The sequence below is a fragment of the Hyla sarda genome, chromosome 4 (genome assembly GCF_029499605.1).
Source record: "Hyla sarda isolate aHylSar1 chromosome 4, aHylSar1.hap1, whole genome shotgun sequence".
Classification (NCBI taxonomy): Eukaryota; Metazoa; Chordata; class Amphibia; order Anura; family Hylidae; genus Hyla; species Hyla sarda.
In genome coordinates, this window is record NC_079192.1 from 199,003,301 (window position 1) to 199,030,134 (window position 26,834).

The 26,834-nt window shown below is 40.2% G+C and overlaps 1 protein-coding gene across 3 annotated transcripts in view; it reads right to left on the reverse strand.

The window, feature by feature from the left end:
• Nucleotides 1-26,834, reverse strand: part of SFMBT2 (Scm like with four mbt domains 2) — a 273,183-nt gene that overhangs the window by 174,769 nt on the left and 71,580 nt on the right. For all 3 annotated transcript variants that reach the window (XM_056573248.1, XM_056573247.1, XM_056573250.1), the window contains exons 3-4: nucleotides 18,905-18,999; nucleotides 15,934-16,174 (exon numbers count right to left, since the gene is read on the reverse strand). In XM_056573248.1, the coding sequence (XP_056429223.1) occupies nucleotides 15,934-16,174; nucleotides 18,905-18,999 (336 nt within the window). The remainder of the gene's footprint in view (nucleotides 1-15,933; nucleotides 16,175-18,904; nucleotides 19,000-26,834) is intronic.

The window sequence follows — 26,834 nt, forward strand, 5'->3', positions numbered from 1 at the left end:
CTGCTGTACTGCATGTTAGCAGAGCTGTTTCTTCTACATCTGAGCAAGTATTATACAGATGCTAAACAATCAGCGCATTTTTGGGAGAACTGTATTCAGAAACCTGCATACATCTTGTGAATATAGCTGTACATGATCATGAATGGCAAGACTCAGACTCAAGATTAAAGACTCAGTAATTAAAACTGTATTTGCTAAGTTACTCAGTGTTAACTGTTATTTATAGATACATTAATGGCTACACATATAGTAAAATGGCGTTCTAAAGTTAACTTAAGCTTCATGATTTCTTATACTCTTATTTCAGTTCCATAAACTAGATGTAAAAATGAATATCAAATATCCTCAACAATGTAGAACTGGCTGTAGACTATGTAGATGTTTTTTTGCTATCATTTTCCCCATACATTTGCTTTCTTTTTTTTAGTTGGCTTCTAAGATTTAGGTAAATTTAGTAATATCCAAGAATACTCTACCTGTCAATCTTCCAGTCTTATTATTAATAACCATAGTTTTTTAAATGCATAAAACATAGCAGTATAATGAGACAGTGTACTTGTGTTAACCAGGAGACTGCATATCTTTTTATGTGACTGCTAACAGCTTAGTGCAGCACAGTGTAAAGCTTGTGGCAGTCTGCCATAAGCTCATGTGAAGCTTACTGTTATAATTCTAACAAAAACCAATAAACATTAGTAAGACTTTAAAACAGAATGTGACATAATTTGAAGGAAAAGGGATTAAGGACGTCATAAACCAAAATCGTTTTGATGATTCCAACAAAAGGAGAAATGCAAGAATGGGCTTGATCTTAAAGCAACACAGATTACACAAGGGGTACTCCCGGTGGTAAACTTTTTTTTTTAATCAACTGGTGCCAGAAAGTTAAGCAGATTTGTAAATTACTTCTATTAAAAAATATTAATCCGTCCAGTACTTATTAGCTGCTGAATACTACAGAGGAAATTCTTTTCTTTTTGGAACACAGAGCTCTCTGCTGACCTCACGAGCACAGTGCTCTCTGCTTACATCTCTGTCCATTTTAAGAACTGTCCAGAGTAGGAGAGAATCCCCATAGCAAACATATGCTGCTCTGGACAGTTCCTAAAATGGACAGAGATGTCAGCAGAGAGCACTGTGCTCGTGAGGTCAGCAGAGAGTACTGTGTTCCAAAAAGAAAAACATTTCCTCTGTAGTATTCAGCAGCTAATGAGTACTGGAAGGATTAAGATTTTTAAATAGAAGTAATTTACACATCTGTTTAACTTTCAGACACCAGTTGATTTAAAAAAAAGTTTTCCACCGGAGTACCCCTTTAAGAACTGTTATAACAGGCATTGTAAATTTCAGATCATTTTAAAAGATAAGTTTTACTTTTAGATTGATAAAAGATGTTTTTTGTTTCATAGTTAAAGGTTTACACATATCTCTTTGGAGATTAAAATGGAGCTCAATGTAGCTAGTATGACACAATGCAATAAGGTATTTTCCACCAAATCCTACCAGGTCATAAAGTTTGTGTATGTTATTGAAACCTTTGGAGTGACCCCTACACAACTCCAACAAAACTAACCAATATGGCAGCATGGTGGCTCAGTGGTTATCTCTGTTGCTTTACATCTTTGGGGTCCTGGATTAGAATGAGACTAAGGGAAAGATTTTGAGCCCTTAACCACTTAATGACGAGCGCCGTAAATGTATGTCCTGGTAGGGTGGTACTTAACGCGCCAGGACGTACATTTACGTCCTAAGCTTAACCGCGAGCATCGAAGCGATGCCCGGATCATGCGTGGCAGGTCCCGGCTGCTGATCGCAGCCAGGGACCCGCCCGTAATAGCGGACACCCGCGATCCAGCCATTAAACCCTCAGATGCCGTGATCAATACAGATAACGGCATCTGCAGCATCGCGGTCACTACAATGGATGAACAGATCGCCCGCAGAGCTGCCGTGGCGATCCGATCAAAAATACCGATATAAGCAAATATGGTATCGATAAAAAGTACAGATAACAGCGCAAAAAATGAGCCCTCATACCGCCGCTTATACGGAAAAATGAAAAGGTTATAGGTCTTCAAAATAGGGGGATTTTAAACATACTAATTTGGTTAAAAAGTTTGCGATTCTTTTTTAAGCGCAACAGTAATAGAAAAGTAGGTTATCATGGGTATCATTTTAATCATATTTACCCAAATAATAAAGAACACATGTCATTTTTACTGTAAATTGTACGGCGAGAAAACAAAACCTTCCAAAATTAGCTAAATTGCGGTTTTCTTTTTAATTTCTCCACACAAATAGTATTTTTTTGGTTGCGCTATACATTTAATGGTAAAGTGAGTGATGGCATTACAACAGACAACTGTTCGCGCAAAAAACAAGCCCTCATACTAGTCTGTGGATGAAAATATAAAAGAGTTATGATTTTTTGAAGGCGAGGAGGAAAAAACGAAAACGTAAAAATTTTATTATCTGCGTCCTTAAGGCCCATATGGGCTGCGTCCTTAAGGGGTTAAGGAAACAGGAAGTAATGTGAATGATGGCAAATTCTGTATAACACTGCAGGATTTCATGCTGCTATAAACATGAATAAATATATAAATGCAATGCAAATAACCTTCTTTATATTTGTTTGTTTTTTTAAATTGTCTTCAAACCCAACTGCCATAAAGTGCATACCAGTGACTGATGGTATATTCTTTTATATAAAATCTCTGCATATTGGAAACCCTGATACAGTATTAGGCTGGGTTCACACATAGTAATTTGGTCAGCCATAACCAGAAGTGGGTCCAAAGCACAGAAAAGGGTTCAAGTCTTTCCATTCTAATTTTTCCCTATGTCTATTCCATTTCTTGTTTTGTCTAAAAATATTCACCAACTACTAATACTAACCAAACGTAAACGTGGACTAGCTTGGAAAGAGCTGATGGCTGACTGAATTCAAAGCTGGTAGAACATTTACCAATATTCACACTCTTTGCAATTTTATTGGGTGTACATAAAATCATTAAAGATGAGCGAATCGAAGCTGACAAACCCAAATTTGTTACGAATATCATGAAATATTCGATTTGCAACGAATGCGAATATCGACCTGATTCTATTGCGCAAATCGCTTAATTAAACTCCATTTAATGCGGTCCAGGCTCCAGGGCATCTAAAATGGCAGATCCACATGTCAGTACATGGCGCAAGGAACGCTGGGAAGGGAAGTAGGCGGGATGACCCTGAATCACATGCAGGATGCAGCCTATCAGCAGCCAATCACCCCTGTGTTGTCACAGCCCTATATAATTGGCAGCCATTTTGCGGCTCGTCGTATCATTCATTTCACTGCATAGAGATAGGACTGACATCGCTGTGTGTGTGTGTTACACAGAAAAGCTCATTCCAGCAGCGTTTCACATCCTAGTCACATCAGCAGTGGACAGAGAGCAGTGTTTTTATCACTAAATGGATTTTTACTGCAGCCATAAACCTCCCAGTTACTTTCTTCAGCACTGTATTACAGAGAGGGGCAGATAGCTGTGTGTTGCCTTATACATTTCAAAAAGCTGCCTCAACTTCATAAACCTTAGCAGAGGAGGCAGGAATAATTTTTCAGAGCAATTCTGTGTCTTTGTTCCACAACAAATCATCTGCTGGTTATAATAGTCTGTAGACGGTATAATACCCAGCAGTCCATTCCTAATAGTCTTGGACAGAGTGAAATTTAGTGTTTAGTACACAGCTTTTTTTGTGCTGCAGCACTGTTGTGTTTTGCTGGTGTTGTACAAAAATACTTTTTGTTTTAAGCGTACTGTACCGCATTTTTCTGCCCTCATAAGTGCGCACCTACATCTAAGTAGTGTACTATTTTGTACCTGTTAATCTGTCAAGGGCCTAGATACTGTGAAAGTCCAGGCAAAAGTAATCACCAGCTGGTGTTTTTATAAAATACGTTTTTTTAAGCGTACTGTACCACATTTTTCTGCCCTCATCAGTGCATACCACATACCTACATCTAAGTAGTGTACTATTTTAAACCTGTTAATCTGTCAAGGGCCTAGGTACTGTGAAAGTCCAGGCAAAAGTACTCACTGGCTGGTGTTGTACTCAGATACTTTTTTAAAGTGTACTGTAGTGCATTTTTCTGCCCTCATAACTGCATACGTACATCTAAGTAGTGTACTATTTTGTACCTGATAATCTGTCAAGGGCCTACATACTGTGAAAGTCCAGGCAAAAGTACACTCCTGCTACTGTTCTAGACAAATACTGTTTAAGAATAGTGAACTCCCCTCATATATGCACTAAGTATGTCAGGTAGAGAAGGGCCAGGATATGCACAGAGGAGTTGCAGAGGACTAAATTCATCAGGCAGAGGTTGCAGCAGACAAGGGGCGATTGGCAGCAGGAGTCGCAGCAAGAGGCCTGAGCTCTCGGTATCAGCTAGCGGTCGTGTCTCGACCAGCAACCCATCTGCCGTCATCGATTGGTTAACATGGTCATCCACTTCATCACAAGTGACATCTGACACCCCCAGTCAACAGTAGATGGGTTCCTCAGACACAACCCTCAGTCGGCATGGCCAGGGAGCAGTCCCTGTTCTCCCATTGCCTCTGTCCTATGCTGTTCCCTCCCCTACAGAAGTATCTTTTGCTGTGGATTCAGCTCCACTATTCGCTGAGGACGATCTAATAGAGGACAGTCAGAAGCAACTGCCCAGCCAACAAGTGGAGGAGACATCTGACGCTTCTTCTGCTAGGTGGGCAAGTAGTGATGAGGAGAGTGACGTGGGAGGCGTTGTTGCCAGGGTTAGGGATCCTGAAGCAGACACTGTTGAGGAACCTGAGGAGGACATCAGTGACGCGCAGACACTTGTTGATGATGATGAAGCGGATTACACTTGGGAGCTGAGTGCAGAAGAGAGTTGCAGGTTGCCCGTGAGGCAGAAGCTGAGCCAGCAAGGTGATAGCATGGTTGCCAGTCAGCATGCTGGCAGAAGTGGAAATTCTGGAGCCAAACGTGCCCGGAGGAGATCACCTGCTTCGCGGCAGCCTACCTTCCTAGGAGTATCTGGGTCTCTAACCTCCAGCACACATTGATTGGTATAAATAGAGATAGTTACAGCTGACCCAGCTGTGTGGGTCAGCTGTAACTATCTCTATTTATACCAATCAATGTGTGCTGGAGGTTAGAGACCCAGATACTCCTAGGAATACTATACAGGAGTGGATGTGGAATTGGCCAATTCACACCACTCACATAAGAATTCAGGACCAGCGCGATTTTAAATAGCACTTCACTATTTTATATTGATTATAATAAAGCTAAGTTTTAATAGGTGGTCTGAGATAAGGGACCTTTAGTGCCCTGAGCTTCAGCTACAGGGTTTTTGTGTAAATTCTACATCTCAAGGCCACATGAGCCCTGTGGGGGCTGAACTGGAGGAGGAGGGGGAGGGGCACAGTGGAGCACAGTTTAGGTTTTTCCAAATGGGCGGTTTTTCTAGTAATCTGACAGGAGAGGAGGAGCAGCCAGAGGAGCTAGAGGTTTATGAGGAAAGCAAGACAGAGGACCCAGACACACCGTGGCAGTATACAGTGGAGATGGAGTCAGGGAGTCCCTCTGAGTCACTTGCACAAATGGCACGATGCATGCTCCCTTGCTTGCGTAGTGACAGCCAAATTGTCACCATTCGGCAGCGGGATGACTTCTCGATCTCCACCTTATTGGACCCTTGCTAATGCCACAAAATAGGGGCCTTTTTTACACCCACTGAGAGGGAGGACAAAGTGACCTACTACAGAGGCATTCTATGTAGTCAGTTGGCCGATGCCTATTGGTGCCATCGTCCATCCTCTATCCTCTCGCAGGTCTGAATGGGGGGGGGGGCTGCACTCACCTTACACTGCCATGGCTGCTGGAGAGGGGTGAGGTGGAAGGAGCAGTACCAGTTCCATCAGCAGCAGCCTGAGTCTAAAAGTCACTGATGAGTAGCTTTCTTCACCCGCATAGTGAAGCAACTCATAGTCAGCAGGTACACCTGGAGCAGGACCTGAACCATCAGGTGGTGGCATACCTTGACATGCCCATGCCAACACACCTTGAAGATCGGCTGGACTTCTGGGCAGCCAAACTTGATTTGTGCCCGCAACTAGCAGAGTTTGCCCTGGAAAAGCTGTCCTGCCCGGCCAGTAGTGTGCCATCAGAGCGGGTGTTTAGTGTGGCGGGGGCCATGGTCACCCCAAGAAGAAATCGTCTGTCCACGAAAAATGTGGAGAGACTGACCTTTGTGAAGATGAATCAGGCATGGATCAGCCAGGATTTCCAACCACCAATGCCTGATGCATGAGAGTAGATTGACCATGATGCTACAACACTTTACAAATATGGATGTGCCAAACAGTTTTAAGGCACTGCTCCCCAGTTACAAACATTCTTCCGCATCAGACCTTTTTTCACCCACCTTCGTCACCGGGTACTGGTATTGCCACCCACCGCACCACTCTGTCACCCTTTCACTTTCAGGACTCTTGATTCTGCTGCTGCCAACTCCAGGCTGTGTCATTCAGCCTCTTTATGATCTCTTCTCATGCTTCAGCCAACTCCAGGCCGTGTCATTCAGCCACTATATGGTCTCCTCATGCTTAAGCCACCTCCAGGCTGTGCCATTTATCCAATATATGGTTTACTGATGCTTCAGCCATCTCCAGTCTGTATCATTCAGCAACTACATGGTTTAATGATGCTGCTGGGCCTAGGAAATTACCTATATATGTTTATGGTAGCACTAGGTACCATACATCTTCAATGGAAATGTCAAAATCCCTCTTTTATTCTTAGAGATTGTAAGGCCCTATTGTCTCTTCATCTGCCGCCAACTCCAAGCTTTTCCATTCAGACACTATATGGTCTCTTCATGCTGCCACAAACTCCAGGCTGTGCCATTCAGCCACTATATAGTCTCCTCATGCTTCAGCCACCTCCAGGCCATGCCATTTAGACACTATATGGCCTCCCCATGCTGCCAGAAACTCCAGGCAGTCATTCAGCAACTATATGGTCTCCTCATATTGATGCCACCTCCAGGCTGTCTCATTCAGCCACTATATTGTCTCCTCTCATGCTTCAGCCAACTCCAGGCTGTGCCATTCAGCCACTATATGTTCATCTCAAACTTATGCCACCTCTAGGCTCTGTCATTGTGCTGCCATGTGACATGTGACTCCTTGTTAGATTTGGTCCTTGGTAGCCCACATGCTGGGGCCCGGGACACTAAAACTTGGGAGTTAAAATTTCAATTTCAAAATCCTTAATTTCAAGTAAAAAATCTTACATTTCTATTTAAAAATCTTAAATTTCAATGGTCTCCTCATGCTTCTGTCATATCCAGGCTGTGCCATGCAGACACTATATGGTCTCCTCATGCTTCAGCCAACTCCAGGCTGTGTCATTCAGCCAATATATGGCTTACTGATGCTGCTGGGCCTGGGCCTAAAATTTTATTATGGTAGCACTAGCTACCCTATATCTTCATTTTAAATTTCAAAATTCGTCTTTTAATCTTTGGTATTGTGAAGGCTGAGTGTGTCTCCTCATGCTGCTGCCAACTCCAGCCTGTGCCATTCGGACACTATATGATCTCCTGATGCTTCAGCCAACTCCAGGCTGTGTCATTCAGCCAATATATATGGTTTACTAATGCTGCTGGGCCTGGGTCTGTGCCTAAAAAATTGTTATGGCAGCACTAGCTACCCTAAATCTCCCATTTCAATTTAAAAATTTGTCTTTTAATCTTAGGTTTTGTGAAGCCCTAGTGTCTCCTCATGCTGCTGCCAACTCCAGGCTGTGCCATTCAGACACTATATGGTCTCCTGATGTTTCAGCCATCTCCAGGCTGTGTCATTCAGCCAAAATCTGATTTACTGATGCTGCTGGGCCTGGATCTGGGCCTCATGAATTTTTATGGTAGCACTAGCTACCCTAAATCTTTCATTTAAGTTTCAAAATTTGTCTTTTAATCTTAGGGATTGTGAAGCCCTAGTGTCTACTCATGCTGCTGCCAACTCCAGGCTGTGCCATTCAGACACTATACGGTCTCCTCATGCTTCAGCCACATCCAAGCTGTGTAATTCAGCCACTATATGATCTCCTCATGCTGCCAACACCTCCACGCTGTGTCATTCAGACACTATATGGTCTCCTCATGCTGCCAACACCTCCACACTGTGTCATTCAGACACTATATGGTCTCCTCATGCTGCCAACACCTCCACACTGTGTCATTTAGCCACAATATGGTCTCCTCATGCTGCCAATACCTCCACGCTGTTTCATTCAGCCACTATATGGTCTCCTCATGTTTCAGCCCCATCCAAGCTGTGTCATTCAGCCACTATATGTTCTCCTCATGCTGCCAACACCTCCACGCTGTATCATTTAGCCACTATATGGTCTCCTCGTGCTGCCAATACCTCCACGCTGTGTCATTCAGCCACTATATGGTCCCCTCATACTGATGCCACCTCCAGGCTCTGTCATCGTGCCGCTCTTCAGCAGTGACTCTAAAAGCGATGCCTGTAGTCAGCATGTCATTCTGAATAACAGTATTATTTCACCACCCCAGCACACTCCATATGCGTGTTAGAACAAAACAAAGTGTTCTACACCCCTAGTGAGGCTCTGTGTAGTCCAGAAATAGCTGTTTTTAATATAGATTGGCCTCAAATAAATTTGGATCGAATCAAATTTTTTCAAAAATAGAATAGAATTTTTCTAAAGTTTGCTCATCTCTAAACATCATATTTATCAGTTAAAGGGGTACTCCAATGAAAAACTTTTTATTTTTTAATCAACTGGTGCCAGAAAGTTAAACAGATTTGTAAATTACTTCTATTAAAAAATCTTAATCCTTCCTGTACTTATTAGCTGCTGAATACTCAAGAGAAACAAGAGAAAGCTATTAAATGTAGCAAAGTAGTGGTGTTTTTAATTTAGTTTGGTGTGTAACATTTTGCATCTTTGCTGGAGTTCAGATCAAACTTTTTGGTGTCAGTTTATTAAATGTAGCATTCTGCAGATATAGTATGGAAAATGACACATAGGGGCCGTTGTGATTGTTGGATACCATAGACTGGATACCATAGAGCCTCAAAAAATTTTGAAAATCTTTAAAGGGGTACTCTGGTGAAAAACTTTTTTTAAAATCAACTAGTGCCCGAAAGTTAAACAGATTTGTAAATTACTTCTATTAAAAAATCTTAATCCTTCCTGTACTTATTAGCTGCTGAATACTACAGCGGAAATTATTTTCTTTTTGAAACACAGAACTGTCTGCTGACATCATGAGCACAGTGCTCTCTGCTGAAATCTCTGTCCATTTTATGAACTGTCCAGAACAGCATATGTTTGCTATGGGGATTTCCTTTTACCCTGGACAGTTCCTAAAATGGACAGAGATGTCAGCAGAGAGCACTGTGCTCATGATGTCAGCAGACAGCTCTGTGTTTCAAACAGAAAAGAATTTCCACTGTAGTATTCAGCAGCTAATAAGTAAAGGAAGGATTATGATTTTCTAATAGAAGTAATTTACAAATCTGTTTAACTTTCTGACACCAGTTGATTTAAAAAAAAAAAAAAAAAAAAAAAAAAGTTTTTCACCGGAGTACCCCTTTAAAGATTTTCAATAATGTTTGAGGCTCTCATGAGTGATAATCTGAGTCTATGGTATCCAACAATCACAACGGCCCTTATGTGTCATTTTCCATACTATATCTGCAGAATGCTACATTTAAAAAACTGACACCAAAAAGTTTGATCTGAACTCCAGCAAAGATGCAAAATGTTACACAGCAAACTAAATAAAAAAAACACGACTACTTTGCAACATTTACCGTATTTTTCGCCGAATAAGACGCACTTTTTCTTCCCCAAAACTGGGGGAAAAAAGTCGGTGCGTCTTATACGGCGAATACACCCCTATCGCGGCGGTCCCTGCGGCCATCAACGGCCAGGACCCACGGCTAATACAGGACATCACCGATCGCAGTGATGCCCTGTATTAACCCGATCAAAGCTGACCGCCACGTCTGAAGGGAAAGTAACACTAACCCGGCTGTTCAGTCGGGCTGTTCGGGACCGCCGCGATTTCACCGCGGCGGTCCCGAACAGCCCGACTGAATAGCCGGGTTAGTGCTTACAGGACATCGGGGGGGACCTTACCTGCCTCCTCGTGTCTTCTCCGTTCAGGGATCCCCTGTATGCCGGCGCTCTCCATCCTCGTCATCACGTCGTCGCGTACGTGTGTCGGCGTGCGTAACGACGTGATGGCGGCGACGGAGAGCGAGGATACCCGGCCGGCAGCAGAGAAATTCCAGAGCGACGGGTACACGGCGACAGCGATGGAGCGACATCCAGGGCAGCGGTGACGGGTCCGGAGCGGCGGGGACACGTGAGTATTACCATCTCCTGCAGTGGTCTTCAATCTGCGGACCTCCAGATGTTGCAAAACTACAACTCCCAGCATGCGCATGCTGGGAGTTGTAGTTTTGCAACATCTGGAGGTCCGCATTTTGAAGACCACTATTGAGTTCAAAATCTTTATTTTTTTAGATTTTGCCCCTAAAAATTGGGTGCGTCTTATACGCCGGTGCGTCCTATAGGACGAAAAATACGGCAATAGGTTTCTGTTGTTTTTTTTGTTCACAAAATGTATATTAACATGTTTGTGATTTATTTAGTTTTATAAGGCAAATGTTTGTGAAAGTGTCATTTTGGAATTCTTTTTTGTGGGTCCCTTTAGGATACCTTTTTAGCATATACAGTACATTTGTGTATAGATGTACTGTGCTGTATATGCTAGCTTAGATATACTTTTAATAGAATAGAATATCCAGCTTAGATATACTTTTAATTATGGGGTCAATAGGATGACATTTGCAAGCTGTAAATACAGCAGTTAAAATCCAAGAGGAAATATGTTATAGGAAAATCCCAGCAGGATCCCAGAGGAAATATGTTGTAGGTATATCTTACCTACATCTTTAAGTCAGGTGAGACACAATGTTCAGGAAACTTGGGTTTATCCAGTAAAGCAAATTTTTTTTTTTTTTTTTTTTTTTTAATAGTGGAATGCTTGAAAGAGGGCCCACTATTGCCCTACCCTAAAGTACATTTTGTATGGACAGTCCTTGCTAAAGAGGTTTCCAAAGAACTCTAATACTTAGCCCTATACTTCACTGTAAATGAAAATTTCTGCATAATTACCTTTCCTTCTCACCCGGTGCTGCAGCTGTGATATCTCGTAGATAATGCTCCTGTGTTCTTCTTCCTTCTTCCAGTAATATTTTGTTCCTATGCTATGCTTTGTCTTATGCTGAGTAGGTAGTAGGACATCAGCAGAAGAAGACAGAACAACATAGCAACAGTGTGAAAACTGCAGTGCCAGGTGAGTTGGTAAGGTAAGTAAGCAGGCTTTGTTGTTTCATTCATTGGGGAGGCAAAGGCCTATGTATTTCTTGGAAATCCCCTTTAAGCTTAGATAAAGCTACTGTCCCTAGAACTGGACTTTACAGGTAAGTGTTCACAGCCTTTGGACAACAATCTGTTGCAAAAGTGTATGTCCTATCATACCTTTACAGCCAAAATCTGTGGCTCTCCGGAAGTTTTTTAACAGCTGGAGAGCCACAGGTTGAAGAACACTAATATAGTGTCTGCAACGATAGGAGGCTGGTGTGGCATGTCTGACCATTTAGTTGCTGTTAAGTCTATGTTTATGTATAAGTGAGGAAACATTCTTATGTTTAGCCTGAGCTAGCTAAGCTAGCTGAGTTTTGTTCCATTTATAATCTGCTTAGAAGTGCCTGCACAACTTGTCTGCCATTATTTATTTTGGGCTAAATAAAGTAAAGTTTGGATCTTTAAACCTATGTTACCAGTAAAACTTCATTGCCTACCCCGCACCTCACATACAGATTACAACTAGAGATGAGCGAACTTACAGTAAATTCGATTCGTCACGAACTTCTCGGCTCGGTGGTTGCTGACTTTTCCTGCATAAATTAGTTCAGCTTTCCGGTGCTCCGGTGGGCTGGAAAAGGTGGATACAGTCCTAGGAAAGAGTCTCCTAGGACTGTATCCACCTTTTCCAGCCCACGGGAGTACCTGAAAGCTGAACTAATTTATGCAGGAAAATCATCAACTGCCGAGCCGAGAAGTTCGTGACGAATCGAATTTACTGTAAGTTTGCTCATCTCTAATCACAACATAACAGATGATATCCATCAACATATAAAGTGATGAGGCCATATTCGAATTCGTGATATTTCACGAATATATGGATGAATATTCGTCATATATTCGCGAAATTCGCATATTCGTTATATTTGTTTTTTGCGCATATGCGAAAATATATGCGGATATTCACGAATATTGAGCCCTCCCTTCTTTAATGGTATAGGGAACTATGACTAGTGCATTAAGTCTGTGATTTTTTTGCCCATTGAAACCAATAGGCCCATTGTGGTCTATGGGGATCTCACAGCATGTAAAACAGTAAGATAAGCAGGACTGTCTTGGCAGCACAGAGGAATGGGAGACCACAACTGGCTCAAGTCCCGAGGTGGGACAGAGTGTTACTGTGTTGGGGTTAAACTTTACTTTTCCTTGAAAAGATTCAGAGTTGCCCATAGCAAACATTCAGATTGCTTCCTTCATTTTTCAGAGGCCTTTTCAAAAATTAAGTAAGCAATCTGATTGGTTGCTATGAGCAACTGCACAACTCTTCCTCTACACTGGTTTTCCGCATATGCGCATATTTGTGAATATTGAACCCTCCCTTCTTTAATGGTATAGGGAACTATGGCTGGTGCATTAACTCTGTGCTTTTCTGCCCATTGTGGTCTATGGGGATCTCATGGCATGCAAAATAGTAAGATAAGCAGGACTGTCTTGGCAGCACAGTGGAATGGGAGACCACCACTGGTTTGAGTCCCTGGGTGGGACAGAGTGTTACAGTGTTGTGGTAAATGTGTTCTTATTATTATGCGAAACCGGTCTTCTTTTGGAGTCAAACATATGTTTCCTGCCTATGCCTTTTTCTAAACATTTGGGGCATACTTTGAAAACCTATACATACTGTATACCAAAATATATTATACAGTATATTACGCCGAATGTTGCATAGATTTAATCAGGACTGATAACTTCAGGCTGAATCATCATTTCTCAGTTTCATATTCTAAACATATTTTCAGGATGCACAAATGAATATTCTCCAGTTCTTGTTCTATAGCTGAAATTTACTTAGTAAACCAGATATACCCGGTTATAGCTATAACAGATATACAAATGGTTCCACAGAGTCATTCTGAAATAATAAGAATAAAACACTGCAAAATACTGGAAATTATACTTTCAGTTCAAGCTGCTCAAAAACATTTTAACTTTCACAGCAGATCATAAGAGAACAGTAAAAGGGGAATTCACCGTCCTAATGAAACTGCGACAGAAAGTCATCTTAATAATTCTTATGCTATGGTTATGACTAAAGGTGCAGCACCCCGGAGTACATTGTTGTCAGCAGTTTTCATTTTCATAAAATAAAGAAACAATGCTAGTTTCTTAGCATTTAGTGGAATAGATGACATTTGCCGACAGCAGCGGTTGCTCATTTTAACAATAACCTCTTATTTTACATATTTTAGGTTTCAATTTCAAGTAAACACCAGAAAAACATGCATAAGGCAAACAATTTGTTGTTCTCTGTGGTAAGTGCATACACTATACAGATAACATGTCAAATTATAAACACCTTTCAACTTCTGATTCACACCATGTAAAATAGATGCAGAAAATCACACATATGTTTCAAGGCGAAACCATTTCTGAAATAGGCAGATTTTATCCAGGCTTGAGCAATCAACCGCCGATAACACTGATCAATGCAAAGCTATGGCTTTGCAGTGTTCTGTGTAAAAGATCAGTGTGCGCAGTGTTATAGCCCCCTATGGGAGCTATAACACTGCAAATAAAAAGTGAACAAAAAAAGTTAATAAAGATCATTTAATCCCTTCCCTAATAAAAGTTTAAATCACCCTTTTCCCATAAAAAAAGAAAACTGTGTAAATAAAAATAAACATATGTTGTATCACTGTGTGAGTAAATGTCCGATCTATAAAAATATATAATTAATTAAACTGCCCGGTCAATGGCGTACGCGCAAATAAATTCCCAAGTACAAAATAGCGTATTTTTGGTAACTTTTTATAACATAAAAAATGAATAAAAAGCAATCAAAAAGTCAGATCAAAACAAAAATGGTACCGATAAAAACTTCAGATCACAGTGCAAAAAATGAGCTGTCATACCGGCCCATACATGGAACAATAAAAAAGTCAGAAGTGGGTCAGAAGAGGAAAATTATAAACGTATACCGTACATTTTCCGGCATGTAGTTATGATTTTTTTCTGAAGTAATAAAAAATCAAACCTATATAAGTAGGGTATCATTTTAATCGTATAGACCTACAGATATAAAGAGATATATTTTTAATGAAAAACGTACTGCGTAGAAACAGACGCCCAAAATTTACAAAATGGCGTTTTTTCTTCCATTTTGTCACACAATGATTTTTTTTTTCCATTTGCCCATAGACTTTTGGGTAAAATGACTGATGTCATTACAAAGTAGAATTGGTGGCACAAAAAATAAGCCATCATATGGATTTCCAGGTGCAAAATTGAAAGAGTTATGATTTTTAAAAGATAAGGAGGAAAAAACGAAAGTGCAAAAATGGAAAAACGCTATGTCCTTAAGGGGTTAAAGAGTACCTGTCATTATCTTAACACATTGTTTTTAATCCTCCCAGTTCACTGAGATCGCACACATCCCCCTCAGCTCTGTGTACTGAACTTTACAGTGTGTCAGCTCTGCCCAGCAGTTGCAAAAGGGTGCAGAAATATTCGGCATTATGCACTGAAGGCATCGTGACTCTACAACAGTGTTGCCCAACCAGGGGTGCCTCCAGCTGTTGCAAAACTACAACTCCCAGCATGGCTGGACAGCCTTTGGGAAACCCTGCTCTACAGTCTAGTTCAGCTCAAATGGAAAGGGAGCAGAAATATTCAGCTCTATACACTCTATACACTGTGCGGAGCTGTGGTCCTGCCTGCATATCCTAACTTTTGGCTGTGCTAGGCTGCTGCAGTAGACAATCTGCTAGCAGGACTGCAGGCAGGACCAGAAGAAGGACCCCTGGTGGCCAAACTTTTAGGAGTTATTTAACATATAATGTTACACAATTTTATTAAAAAGTATATTATAAAAGTAATTCAAATAGGCTACATTTCTTTGATGGTGACAGATACCATTTAAAAGAGTTGTCCGTGAAAAAAAATATGCAATGCTCCAAAAATGCTCCAAATGCAATAAAGCAACAACAAATAGTTTTCTAAGGTGATCCACTGTACAAGCTCAGGTTGGTGTCCTAGTCTTTCTTTACAAGCAGTTGACATGTGACCGCTGTAGCCAAACAGTGACATCTGCGGTCATGTGTCATACTCCTGACATCATAGCTCCCTTTTACATGACAGTTAGGCTGCACTATTTCTCCCGTTCCCATCGCCCGTCACAAAATAACGGCCGTTATTAATAATGGGCGTTAACGGGTTGAAACGGCTATTAGAAAAATCCCATAGACTATAATGGGATTTTCTAACGGTCGTTTAACTGCCAATCTCCTGGGATTTTATAACGGGCATTTATTAACGGGGGTAGTTTACAGTGTGAAAGCAGCCTTATATAATGGATCACGGCGGGATTGGAGAAAATCAAAGGAGTGCTTATTAAGAGTGTTTAAGGCATGTATTTTGGTGCATTATACAAATACAAATTTATGCCAAAAAAATAAGCCTGAATGTATCAATGATATATAATATAGATCTTACCATCTGGTGGCATTAGAACTTTGTTGTTTTGGGTACACCAACCAACAGGATGTAGGTCTGCAGTCATAACATCACACCAGAAGTCAGCTCTCCTATCTTCTCCATAGCCGCAATATCTCAGGAGCAGTAGCTGTCCACATGTTGTAATGATAGTAGCCACCCAATAAGTATCTGGATTATTCTTATTGGCCACTTCCAGTTTCATTCCAGGTTGGAAGCTACTTTGAAGACTAATTTCCACCTTGTAAAAGATAAGAAATGAGGATGATCATACCACATAATATAAAAAATATAAACATGATAAAAGTAATTCTAGCATAACCGTAACTACCAATAGCTTATTCATATATTATAAAAGTGGATGTTATTGTTTTAAAACCATTTTGTTTTTTAAACCAACTGGTGGCAAAAAGTTAAACATATTTGTAAATTACTTGTATTAAAAAATCTTAATCCTTCCAGTACTTATCAGCTACTGTATACTACAGAGGAAGTTGTATAGTTTTTTTCCAGTCTTACCACAGTGCTCTCTGCTGACACCTCTGTCCATGTCAGGAACTGTCCAGAGCAGGATAGGTTTGTTATGTAGATTTGCTTGTACTCTGGACAGTTCCTGACATGGACATAGGTGTAAGAAGAAGAGCACTGTGGTCAGACAGAAAATAAATTCAAAAAGAAAAGAACTTCGCCATCTGATCTGAAGCAGCTAGTTCTCGATTGTAAGACATGGCCCATTAATACATTCATACATGGTTACCTCCAGAAACATAGATTTTAAGAAATTTCCACAATCTGAAAAATTTTCTATTTCTTCTCTTTGTTGCTCTTTTTATTGTATATTTCCTTTTTGTATTTTATTGCAGTGTCATTTAGGTAACAAAAGAGGAGAATTATGGCTTCTTCTATAGGCACTGTCAGATTAAAAAAACCTCTGATATGTTGTAAAGCATGTATAACCAATAGGTTTTGCAATTGCTTTCATTAGAAAATTTTCAGTATTTCATACTGAAAAAGCCAGTCAAATACCTGCCCCCCTGCCGGCTTGGACACATACTAGTCCTGCTGTGTCCATGCGTCATCACCTACATCATGGACCAACTTCCTTGATTGACAGCTGTGAATGCAGGGAAAAATCCTCCCACTGTCAGCTTGTGTCCCGCTACTGTCAGTGAGGACAAGCTGGGAGTTGTAGTTTTGCTAATGCTAGGGGAGATGTGAGCAGACAGCATACTGAGGAGGGGGCGGAGACTGCACAGTGAGGCCACGCCCCCTCCCTTTGAGAGGAATTCAGACTAGTGAGCTAAATTAAAAGTGTAATAACAAAATAAATAAAGGTGCTAGACACAAAAATTAGATGTACATGGTGAGGATTAGGTACTGATATATTAAAAACATATATTAAAAACATTATTATTATTATTATTATTTATTTTTTTGGATCTGAAGGGTACGCTTTAAGCATGCTGAGATTGGGATAAATATATAAGGTTTTGAGAAAAGCTTGGTTCATGCTACAAGAAAGGAAAAGCCTTTAAACCAGCCGAGACTTCACTTTCTAATCTCCTCTACTAAATGCCATCTCAGTGTTTAGTAGAGTTTCTTCTATATTAGCCATACAAAATTAGTTTTCCAGGAAGACTTGAGATAAGGAAGGACCTTTAAGGCTGGTCAATATATGTCAATATACCTTTCAAATTGTGCAGGAATTGTAGTCTACAGTTGTTTCCTGTACAGTGAACAATACACATGTTTTTGAAAGATGGAGGACTATTTATGACATAACCCCTTGCGTGGCAGAAAGTGCCCTTTTTCAACATTTTGAAGGGGTTACCCAGGAATACCAAAAACAGCTGTGTTATTTTTTGTTTTAAAACAATCAGCTTTGGTTAACCATTTTAAGTGACAAGCATATGTTGGGACGTTTCCTTAGTATACAGTATGTGCAAATGTAAAGCCTAAATGCAATGTGAAAAGATATGGATTCATAGTAGTTAGAAGATTTAGTTCCATTTATGACTGAATACAACTGGGTTCACATATATCAGGCATCCGGCATGCACCGGAGGGAAACTGATGCTAGAACTGATCCCATTAATTTGAATGGGACAGCTCACAATCATCCAGCATCTTAATTTTGAAGCCGGATGGTTGGACACGTCGGAGGGCACCGGACAGGGGAATGCAGCTTGCAGTGCCGAAACAATGGACGCCGGATGCCATAGAAGAGATGACAACTTGTCATCAGTTGTGGCATCAGTTGCCTCCACATCTAGGCTGAGTTCACCTATGCCGGACATATGTGAACCCAGCCTAATCTGATACCTTTAGTTTCTCCGTAGCCTCATACAGGTATTTACAGAGGACAATAGAGTCAACAATAAATATAGACTCTGTTGACAATTACCAATTACATTCCAAGCAGAAGTCTAAAGTTATCAACTTATACAGTATATATATATATATATATATATATATATATATATATATATATACACACACATACAAAGACACACACACACACACACACACACACACACACATATATATATATATATATATGTACATATATATATTCTAATTACTTTTATGTGCCAGGCATTTGCCAAAAAAGTGTTTTTTTTCTGTACTGTTAAACATAATTCTTATGATAGTCATGGTTAAGTGCAAGAGAATGTTTGGAGAAACATACACCTTAAGGTATGCTTTTTCTTTATCATGGAACTCTGTGGTAAAAGTATGCAACCGAACATACCTCTTCAGTAAATCTTCAACATAAAATACATTAGAAATGTAAATCGAGAAAGCAACATGAAAGAACTTGGCTTTCCATAGAGTCGCTTACATTTCAAAGTGAGCTGAATGGCTTTGATGTGTGATTTGCTTTGTGATACCAGTTTCCAGGTGCTAGCTGGTGTTTTCAGGACATATTAGTTAGCTTTAGTGTTTTACAAAAGATACTAGTAATACATACGTGTTTAAAGGAAGTGTGAGGAGCAGCAACTGATGCGGACTCCTCCAGATACTCATCCCAGCTGAAATCTGTGTCTTCAATACTGGAGCCATCATCTATAGATAGAAGAAAGTGACAATTAGAATGTGACATCTAATGCAAATGGGTAATCTAATGCTGAAGAGTGACTTCCCTGAGTAAATGTCGGTGTTTGTGGTGTGAAGAGTGACTAATATTAAGCTACCTATGTTTTCAGTTGACAAATGGAGCTGAATTGTCACCATGAACCAGGCTCCCTGCCACCACTATAGGTGACAGTGACAGAATTTTTACAATTAAGAGGCTATATACACTATGGGTAGTGTCAATCTGTATAGAATGTGCACAGGCATTATCCCTTACCAGCTGTCCTCGAATGCTCTATTGTCTGATTGACAAGACATGGTAATTGCCTATCTATTAAATACATGAGAACCCTCAGTCCTATTTATTAAAGGGATAAGCTGAGAGAGAAAAATATTTTGTCAAATCATTTGATGCCAAGAGGTTATATAGATTTCTAAATTACTTCTATTGAAAGACCCCAAGCTTGTCAGCATTTATCAGCTGATGTATGCTCCAGAGGAAGTTGTGTAGTTCCTTCCAGTCTGACCACAGTGCTGATACCTTTGTCCATGTCAGGAACTGCCCAAAATAATAGCAAATCCTCATAGAAAACCATTTCTGCTCTGGACAGTTCCTGACATGGACAGAGGGGGCAACAGAGAGCACTGTGGTAAGACTGGAAAGAACTACACAACTTCCTGTGGAACATACAGCAGCTCAAACGTACTGGAGGGGTTAAGATTTCTAAAAGAAGTCATTTACAAATCTGTATAACTTTCTGGCACCAGTTGATTTGAAAACATTTGTACCCCTTTAAGGCAGGAAATTTGTATTGCTGTGTCTTCATACAACTTCAAAGGCAATGGCATACCCAAAATAGTCCTTGTTTACATTTGATTCATTTCCTTTAAGAAAGCTATACATAAGATTATGAAGTCAGCTTCTCAGCAATATTTATTAAACTAACAGGTCATTAGTGTACTTTATGATCATGAAGTGCAAACCCACTAGCCACGTCATGGCCACCTGTAAGTAGTGGATCCCTAGCATCCCTAGCATAAAATGGCACAGCACTGAGTGGCGATCACCACCGCTGCAACACCAGTGCCCACAGGGGGAATGACCCAACTGGCAGAGCAGCCCCGATGCCACTCAAACCAGTCCCTGGGCAGCGCCGCCCAGCAGAAACAGCGCCGGGGCAGCAACGGCCTTCAAACAGTACCACACCATGGGGAACAGATGTAAAAAGCTCACTTACCATGTGCTCCCAGTATGAGACTGGAAGGCTGCCAGGAGGGATAGGGCCATAATGCAGCTTCCTGCCAATTATAAAGGCCTGGGCTGAGGGGGAGGGGCAGAGTGCAGGCTAAGCGGTGGTGCGGTGCTGTTTGGTGTCTGTAGCTGCCCTGGTGCTGTATCTGTGGAGTGGCGCGGCCCAGGGACTAGTCTGAGTGGCATTGGGGCTGCTCTGCCAGTTGGGTCATTCCCAACTAATAGATGTTGCTGAGAAGCATTAGATCTAGGTGCATGTTGTGGATGTGTGACCATGTCTGTTTTCTCTCAAGTTGAATTCACATTGTGTTTTCTATCCCATCTTTTTTTTTTTTTGCTTTGTCTGTACTCTGTTCCTCCCCCTCAGCCCAGGCCTATATAATTGGCAGGAAGCTGCATTAGGGCCCTATTCCACCTGGCAAACTCCCAGTCTCATACTGGGAGCAAATGGTGAGTGAGCTTTTTACATCTGTTCTCCCTGGTGCAGTGCTGTTTGGCATCCGTTGCTGCCCCAACGCTGTGTTTGTGGGATGGCGCAGCCCAGGGTCTGGCTTGAGTGGCATTGGGGCTGCTATGACAGTTGGGTCATTCTCCCTGTGGGCACTGGTGTTAGGGCGGTGGTGGTCCCCACTCAGTGCTGCGCCATTTTATGCTAGGGATACTAGGGACCCACTACTTACAGGTGGCTGTGACGTGGCAAGTAGGCTTGCACTTCATGATCATTAAGTACACTAACGACCTGTTAGTTTAATAAATGTTGCTGAGAAGCCTTAGATCTAGGTGCATGTTGTGGATGTGCGACCATGTCTTTTTTTTCTCAAGTTGAATTTACATAAGATTATCTACGCATAGATTTTCCGATGCCTTGTTGTTTTTACACCACTTTTCTCTTAGCGGAAATCAATTAACAATTCCCTGACACTAAAACACAGTCTAATCACAGTGATCTAATATTCATTAAAATCCAAGTTGAAATGGAAGAATTTGTTTCATTAAAAATCCAATCCTTCATCCCATTTCCATGCGATAATAACATAATGCAATTTATAGTGGGATATAACTGTACATTAACACAGCTTAGAAGAAGCATCTGACAGATAATTGTTTCGACAAAGACTAATTCGAATACTGGAATAACTCCATTATATTTCAATTATGCAGCATAAATGAGATTTCAACAACAGTTCTATTACTTTATCTGTGTATAATGATGAACTGATAAGTACAATACACTTCTATTCATAACGTATGCAGGGTCTGTCATTAATAGTACAATTATGCAAATATTTGTGTGAAAATGCTTATCATCTTAAGGCAACAATTTACTTATGAATGAATAATATTAATGTGCATTTTACTGTAAATTATTATATGAAGGGATGGCGTCAGATAATAGATAAGTTGGCCTAATAGCAGAAAGCGGACTAGCCAATGTCTATTACCACCCAAACCATCAGTCAGGGCACATGTCAGGAAAGCAGTGATTAGCTTAGTGACAGCATCCATTACATTTCCTCAGAAAACATTCTACATTTCACCTCTCATGATTTATCATAATATTCTTTAGGTGTGTAAAATATAAATCACGACAGCAGACAGATTTTGTTCTGCTTGACCTTAAAGGCTTTATTATCCTTCATAAACATATCTTATAGATACTTCATTTACAAATGTCTGTAAATATTATCCCCTTCCTGACCTCAAAATTTACATATTTGGTTTAGGTTTTCTTCCTCTTCTTTTAAGACATCTCACATTTTTATGTAATTAACTTTTTACTGGTTCCCTTCTTTTTACCCTAAGTATGCCAGTGGTATTGGGTCTTTGCTCATGCAAATTCAGAGTACGTCAATGAAACTCCACTCCTGCTGTCCAACCACTCAGGCTGGGTTCACACCTGTGTTGGTAGGTTGTGTTTATGCTTAGGGTTCATTTACACCCCGTTTTTGCAATACAGTTCCCGTATCAGGTTTTTGATGAAAAATGGATTCCTCAAAACCTGACTATATTGTATCAAAATGTGTGTACAAATTGTAACCCGTATACGGTTAAAAACCATATACAGTTTCAAAAATTATGTCTGGTTACATCCGTTTTTTAAGAAAAAAATTATCCATTTTTTACTTTTCACTCCCTTAAAGATAAAGTTTCACTTGTTTGATTGAAATTCCAAGAAAAAAAACTGTGCAAAGTCAAAAACCGTATGGTGCAAACCAAATGAAACCTGATTGCCACTCTTGCCTCTTGAAAACGCCGTGGAGACGGCGAAACATGTAGAGGCGGGCAATTGAGTGTTTTTAATATTTCAGCATGGACCCAAACATTGATGGCACTGCAGAGCCATACTATATAGGGAAATGGAGTGTCAACTCCACATATACTGATAGTACACAGGGTCCGTCCTGAGACTATTTTATTTTACTGTATATTAGGGGCTTACTACATTGTTTTAACTGAAACACAATAAAGGGTACATTTTAAGGGGTTGATTCTTAGTTTTTTTTTACCCCAGGCTTTTGCCCTGGGGTTAGGTTATTGAAACCGGATGAAACCGTACGCACACACGGTTCTGTATGGTTCCCATTGACTCCCATGTTAATAAAAAACATATACAGTTTCAATATCGTTTTTCATCCGGACCAAAAACCGTGGTAGGCTACAGTTTTGGGTGCTGGAAAAAAAACAGACAAAACCGTACAATACGCAAAACGGATGCAACCGGATGCATCTTTTGGCATACCATTTTCAATGGAGAGTCAATGCATATGGTTTTCAACACAGTTCCATACGGTTTCCAAATGGAAAACCGTATATGGCAACTGTATTGCAAAAACATGGTGTGAATGTACCCTTACCAGGAGTGAAATTCACAGAATAATGACCACCCAAAATGTCATTAAAAATGGTCTTCTAGGTGAAGTTTCTCAAAGAACATGGCCAATGTGCACAAGATATGATGAAATGAAAATATCGTGTACATTCTGGGTAAGGGAATAGTCTTCTGAAAAAGGTTGTCTTTTGGAAAGGTTTCACTGTAAAATGTAAAGAAATTTTTCTATGTTTTGGACCCGCTCCTCATTTTGGCTAAAAATACTGACCAAAATACTACATGTAAACCCAGCCTAAATGTACAATAGAGAAAACCATAAGCTAAATAAGATGTTATTAAAATAAAAGTGATGTTGTTGTCTATTCGATTTTAATCACACCACACCAGGCTCTGTATATATTGGTGCTGTTGTTTCCTATGACAATAGTATAGTCTGCAGCACTAGTCTATGAAGCTTGCACAGCTGAACTTCAGGACTCATTGGATCCCCAGCTCGGGACCTACCTCCATAAGTAAGTGATTTTATGTAAGGAAAGGGGCTGCTGCTGTAAGTAATATGACTTGTCACCTGCTGCTTTGCTGTGGATATCTGGATATCAAAGTGTTTCTATTTTGAGGCAACATGGAATTTTTGCAGAAAAATAGTGACTTTCTTGTGTTTTTTAATTTTTCTTACATGTATTTGAAATAGCAGCAGTGAAAAGTGAACTCAAATGCTACCTATGGTGGTATTTTGTGGTGTGTGGTGTGTTTTGTTACTTAGGGTACATTCTGTGGGTCAGTGGAAGTTTTTTCAAAATTTCAGCATGATGTAGCTGTAGTGTTTGCCATTTTTCCTCCCAAAGACCTTAAAGGGGTATTCCGTTGGAAAACATTTTCTGTTAAATCAACCGGCGCCAGAAAGTTAAACAGATTTGTAAATTCCTTTTATTAAATTTTCTTAATACTTCCAGTACTTATCAGTTGTATCAGTTTTTGAATTTCCTTTCTGTCTGACCAAAGTGCTCTCTGCTGACACCTCTGTCCATGTCAGGAACTGTCTAGAGCAAGAGAGGCTTGCTATGGGGATTTGCTATGTCAGCAAAGAGCTTCCTATGGAACATAGAGCAGCTGATAAGTACTGGAAGGATTAAGATTTTTAAATTGAAGTAATTTACAAATCTGTTTAACTTTCTGGCACCAGTTGATTTTAAAAAAAATCTTTTCCAGCGGAGTACCCCTTCAAGGCTGGATTCACATTGCCTAAAATTCAGAGCATATTTTAAAATACTTTCCGATTTTCCTGGAAAATGCATCTGTAATATTAAAATTGTGACCATAAAAAAAAATTTACAACCACATTTTGTGATAAATATGCTTGTAAACTAATAGAAGCAGAACAATGTACACAGGGTGATTTCAACCTAACTGGGGTTTTTTTCCGCTTACAGAAATACAGGTGCAAATGTTGCATTTTTGGTACTTTTATTAATGGGATTTTTTTTATAGGAAAAATGCCACAGTAAGGATTTTTAATAGGAAAAATGTCACATTAAGGAAAAAAAAAAAAAAGAAAGAAGAAAAACAGACAAAACATTTGTACTCAAAGACACTAATTTGGAAAAAATCCACAAAAGTTGCAAGTAGAAAATGCATGAAGCACAAATTAAAATGCTGCAGTTTTTTGAGGCAATATATTTGAACATTATATATGTCATTGTGTTTCTTTTCTTTTTTGTACTAGAGGTTTGTTTTTCATAAGATAAATAGGAATATTTTTGATAAAGGGTAAACAAAACTTGGGGTTAAACTGTAACATACTGTTGTATATCTATATTAACAGCAGTATAGAATATAATTTACTGCTTATAGAACATAATAAAAATAATTAAGACCAACAACTCTGGTATAAGAAACGTCTTGCTCCTTAATGATATCAATCAAGTGAACATTGTATCTAAAAATATTTCCTTAAACTCTTTTTGAGTTTTTTTAAGGCTTGTCTGTGCTCAGCGTGTATCTGTTGTATAAGCAAGCAATTAGAAACTATCTTAAGTAGGTAGCTGCCAAGTTTCATTAACTTTAGCAGGCCATTCAGCTGATCCTTCTGGAATACATTATTGGATGTACCATACAGAATAAAGTGGACTTCCATGCTTCACTAGATAATAGTTTAAGCTGACAAATTAGATTGGGATCATTATGTGGCATGGAATTTATTTCCCAATTTTAAAGAAGGGACTTTTACAAAGCAATTTTTTTTTTTTTACAGTGGCCATTTACCAATTCACTATTAGCTACTGATTAATTTAGGCAAAAATGAAACGTTTGGTGAAAGTTGTACAATGATATAATAAAAGGAAAATGCTCCCCAGCAATCAAAGCTGTTAGTTTCAACATTCGCTAAGCTAACTGTGGCATAGATTGCCAATGGGGTAGTCATCATACCAACCTTCAGTTCTCAATAGGTGGTGGCCGCCCCATGACAGTCCATAGGCTTATTGCAGATATTGTCAATAAACCAGTGCATCTTCCCTATTTAAAACTGAGTAGTGTTGACCACCCCCATTGATAGCTTATGCCCTAATTCTCATATCGAACACCAACATTTTTCCTTGAGAACTGGGAGGGTGGTGTTTGCATGAAAGAATCAATAGAGCAGTGCCTGTTTTTAACATGCCCCAAAAATGTGAGGATTGTACTCACTTATGTTATATACTGTAAATATAAATACAAATTTTAGAGGGGTAGGCCTACATCACGTAAAAAAATAAAATAAAAAACACAGCAGAAGCAGACATCATTCCTTAACAAAAATGTTTTGTTTTGTGGGTCCTCACCCCTACCATGTCCTCTCCCCCACCAAGTCCTCTTACTATTTCCTGGTTGAGTAGTTGCTCAGTTCTACAATACCCAGAATGCACTGCTTTCCCTTACAATCCTTCCCAAGCATTCCTGACAGTTCCCCATCCAGAGCGGTTTTAGAACATATCAGTACACAGCAGAATATTAAGCTGCAGTCAGTAAATCTGAGGCACCTGCTGTATTCATTCCTTGTCTGCTAACCTGCTTGTGGCATTGGCCAGCACAAGGCAGCATGCTGTAAACACACCTCATAAGTGATAAGCCTATCAGGCTGCATTTGTGGGAGGAGCGTTGGATATTTAACGCACGCCCCCCTTCCCACAGGTGGGTGCGATGCGTTTGGCAGTGTTTCAGTTCCTGTGCACCACTGCAAGTTTGTATATCCCCTCTCAGGAGTCAGGTGGAGTTTCCGTTACGGAGGTTAATGTGTGGTAGCAAGTATCCCTGGTCTGCAGTTGGTAAGTGCCAGTGTCTGGCTGTGCAATTATTCATGTTGCCAGGGTAGTGCGGCATATTATTCAAGCAACACATATATTATGGTGGGCTGGGGTGATGGGACTGCAGCGCTGCCGATGATGAGGTTTGTATTACTTCGCAACTAAATTAACATTTAGTTCCAAAAGCAGTCCTTGGCTCTTCGACCAGCTTGCTCGGGCTCTGAATTGGGCTCTCGTCAATGTCGTCGGTTGTTCACAGGTTATCCACTATTTAGACGACTTCCTGAAACTGCCTGATGGGGAGCCCGAGGGGCTGGTAGAAATGTTAGGTCTGTTTGGCTGAAGTGGGGGTACCAGTGTCTCCCAATAAAATGGAAAGTCCCGCTAGACAGATGACTTTTCTAGGCGTAGAATTGAATACAGTCAGTATGCAGGCCAGTCTGCCGGTAGAGAAATTAAGCAG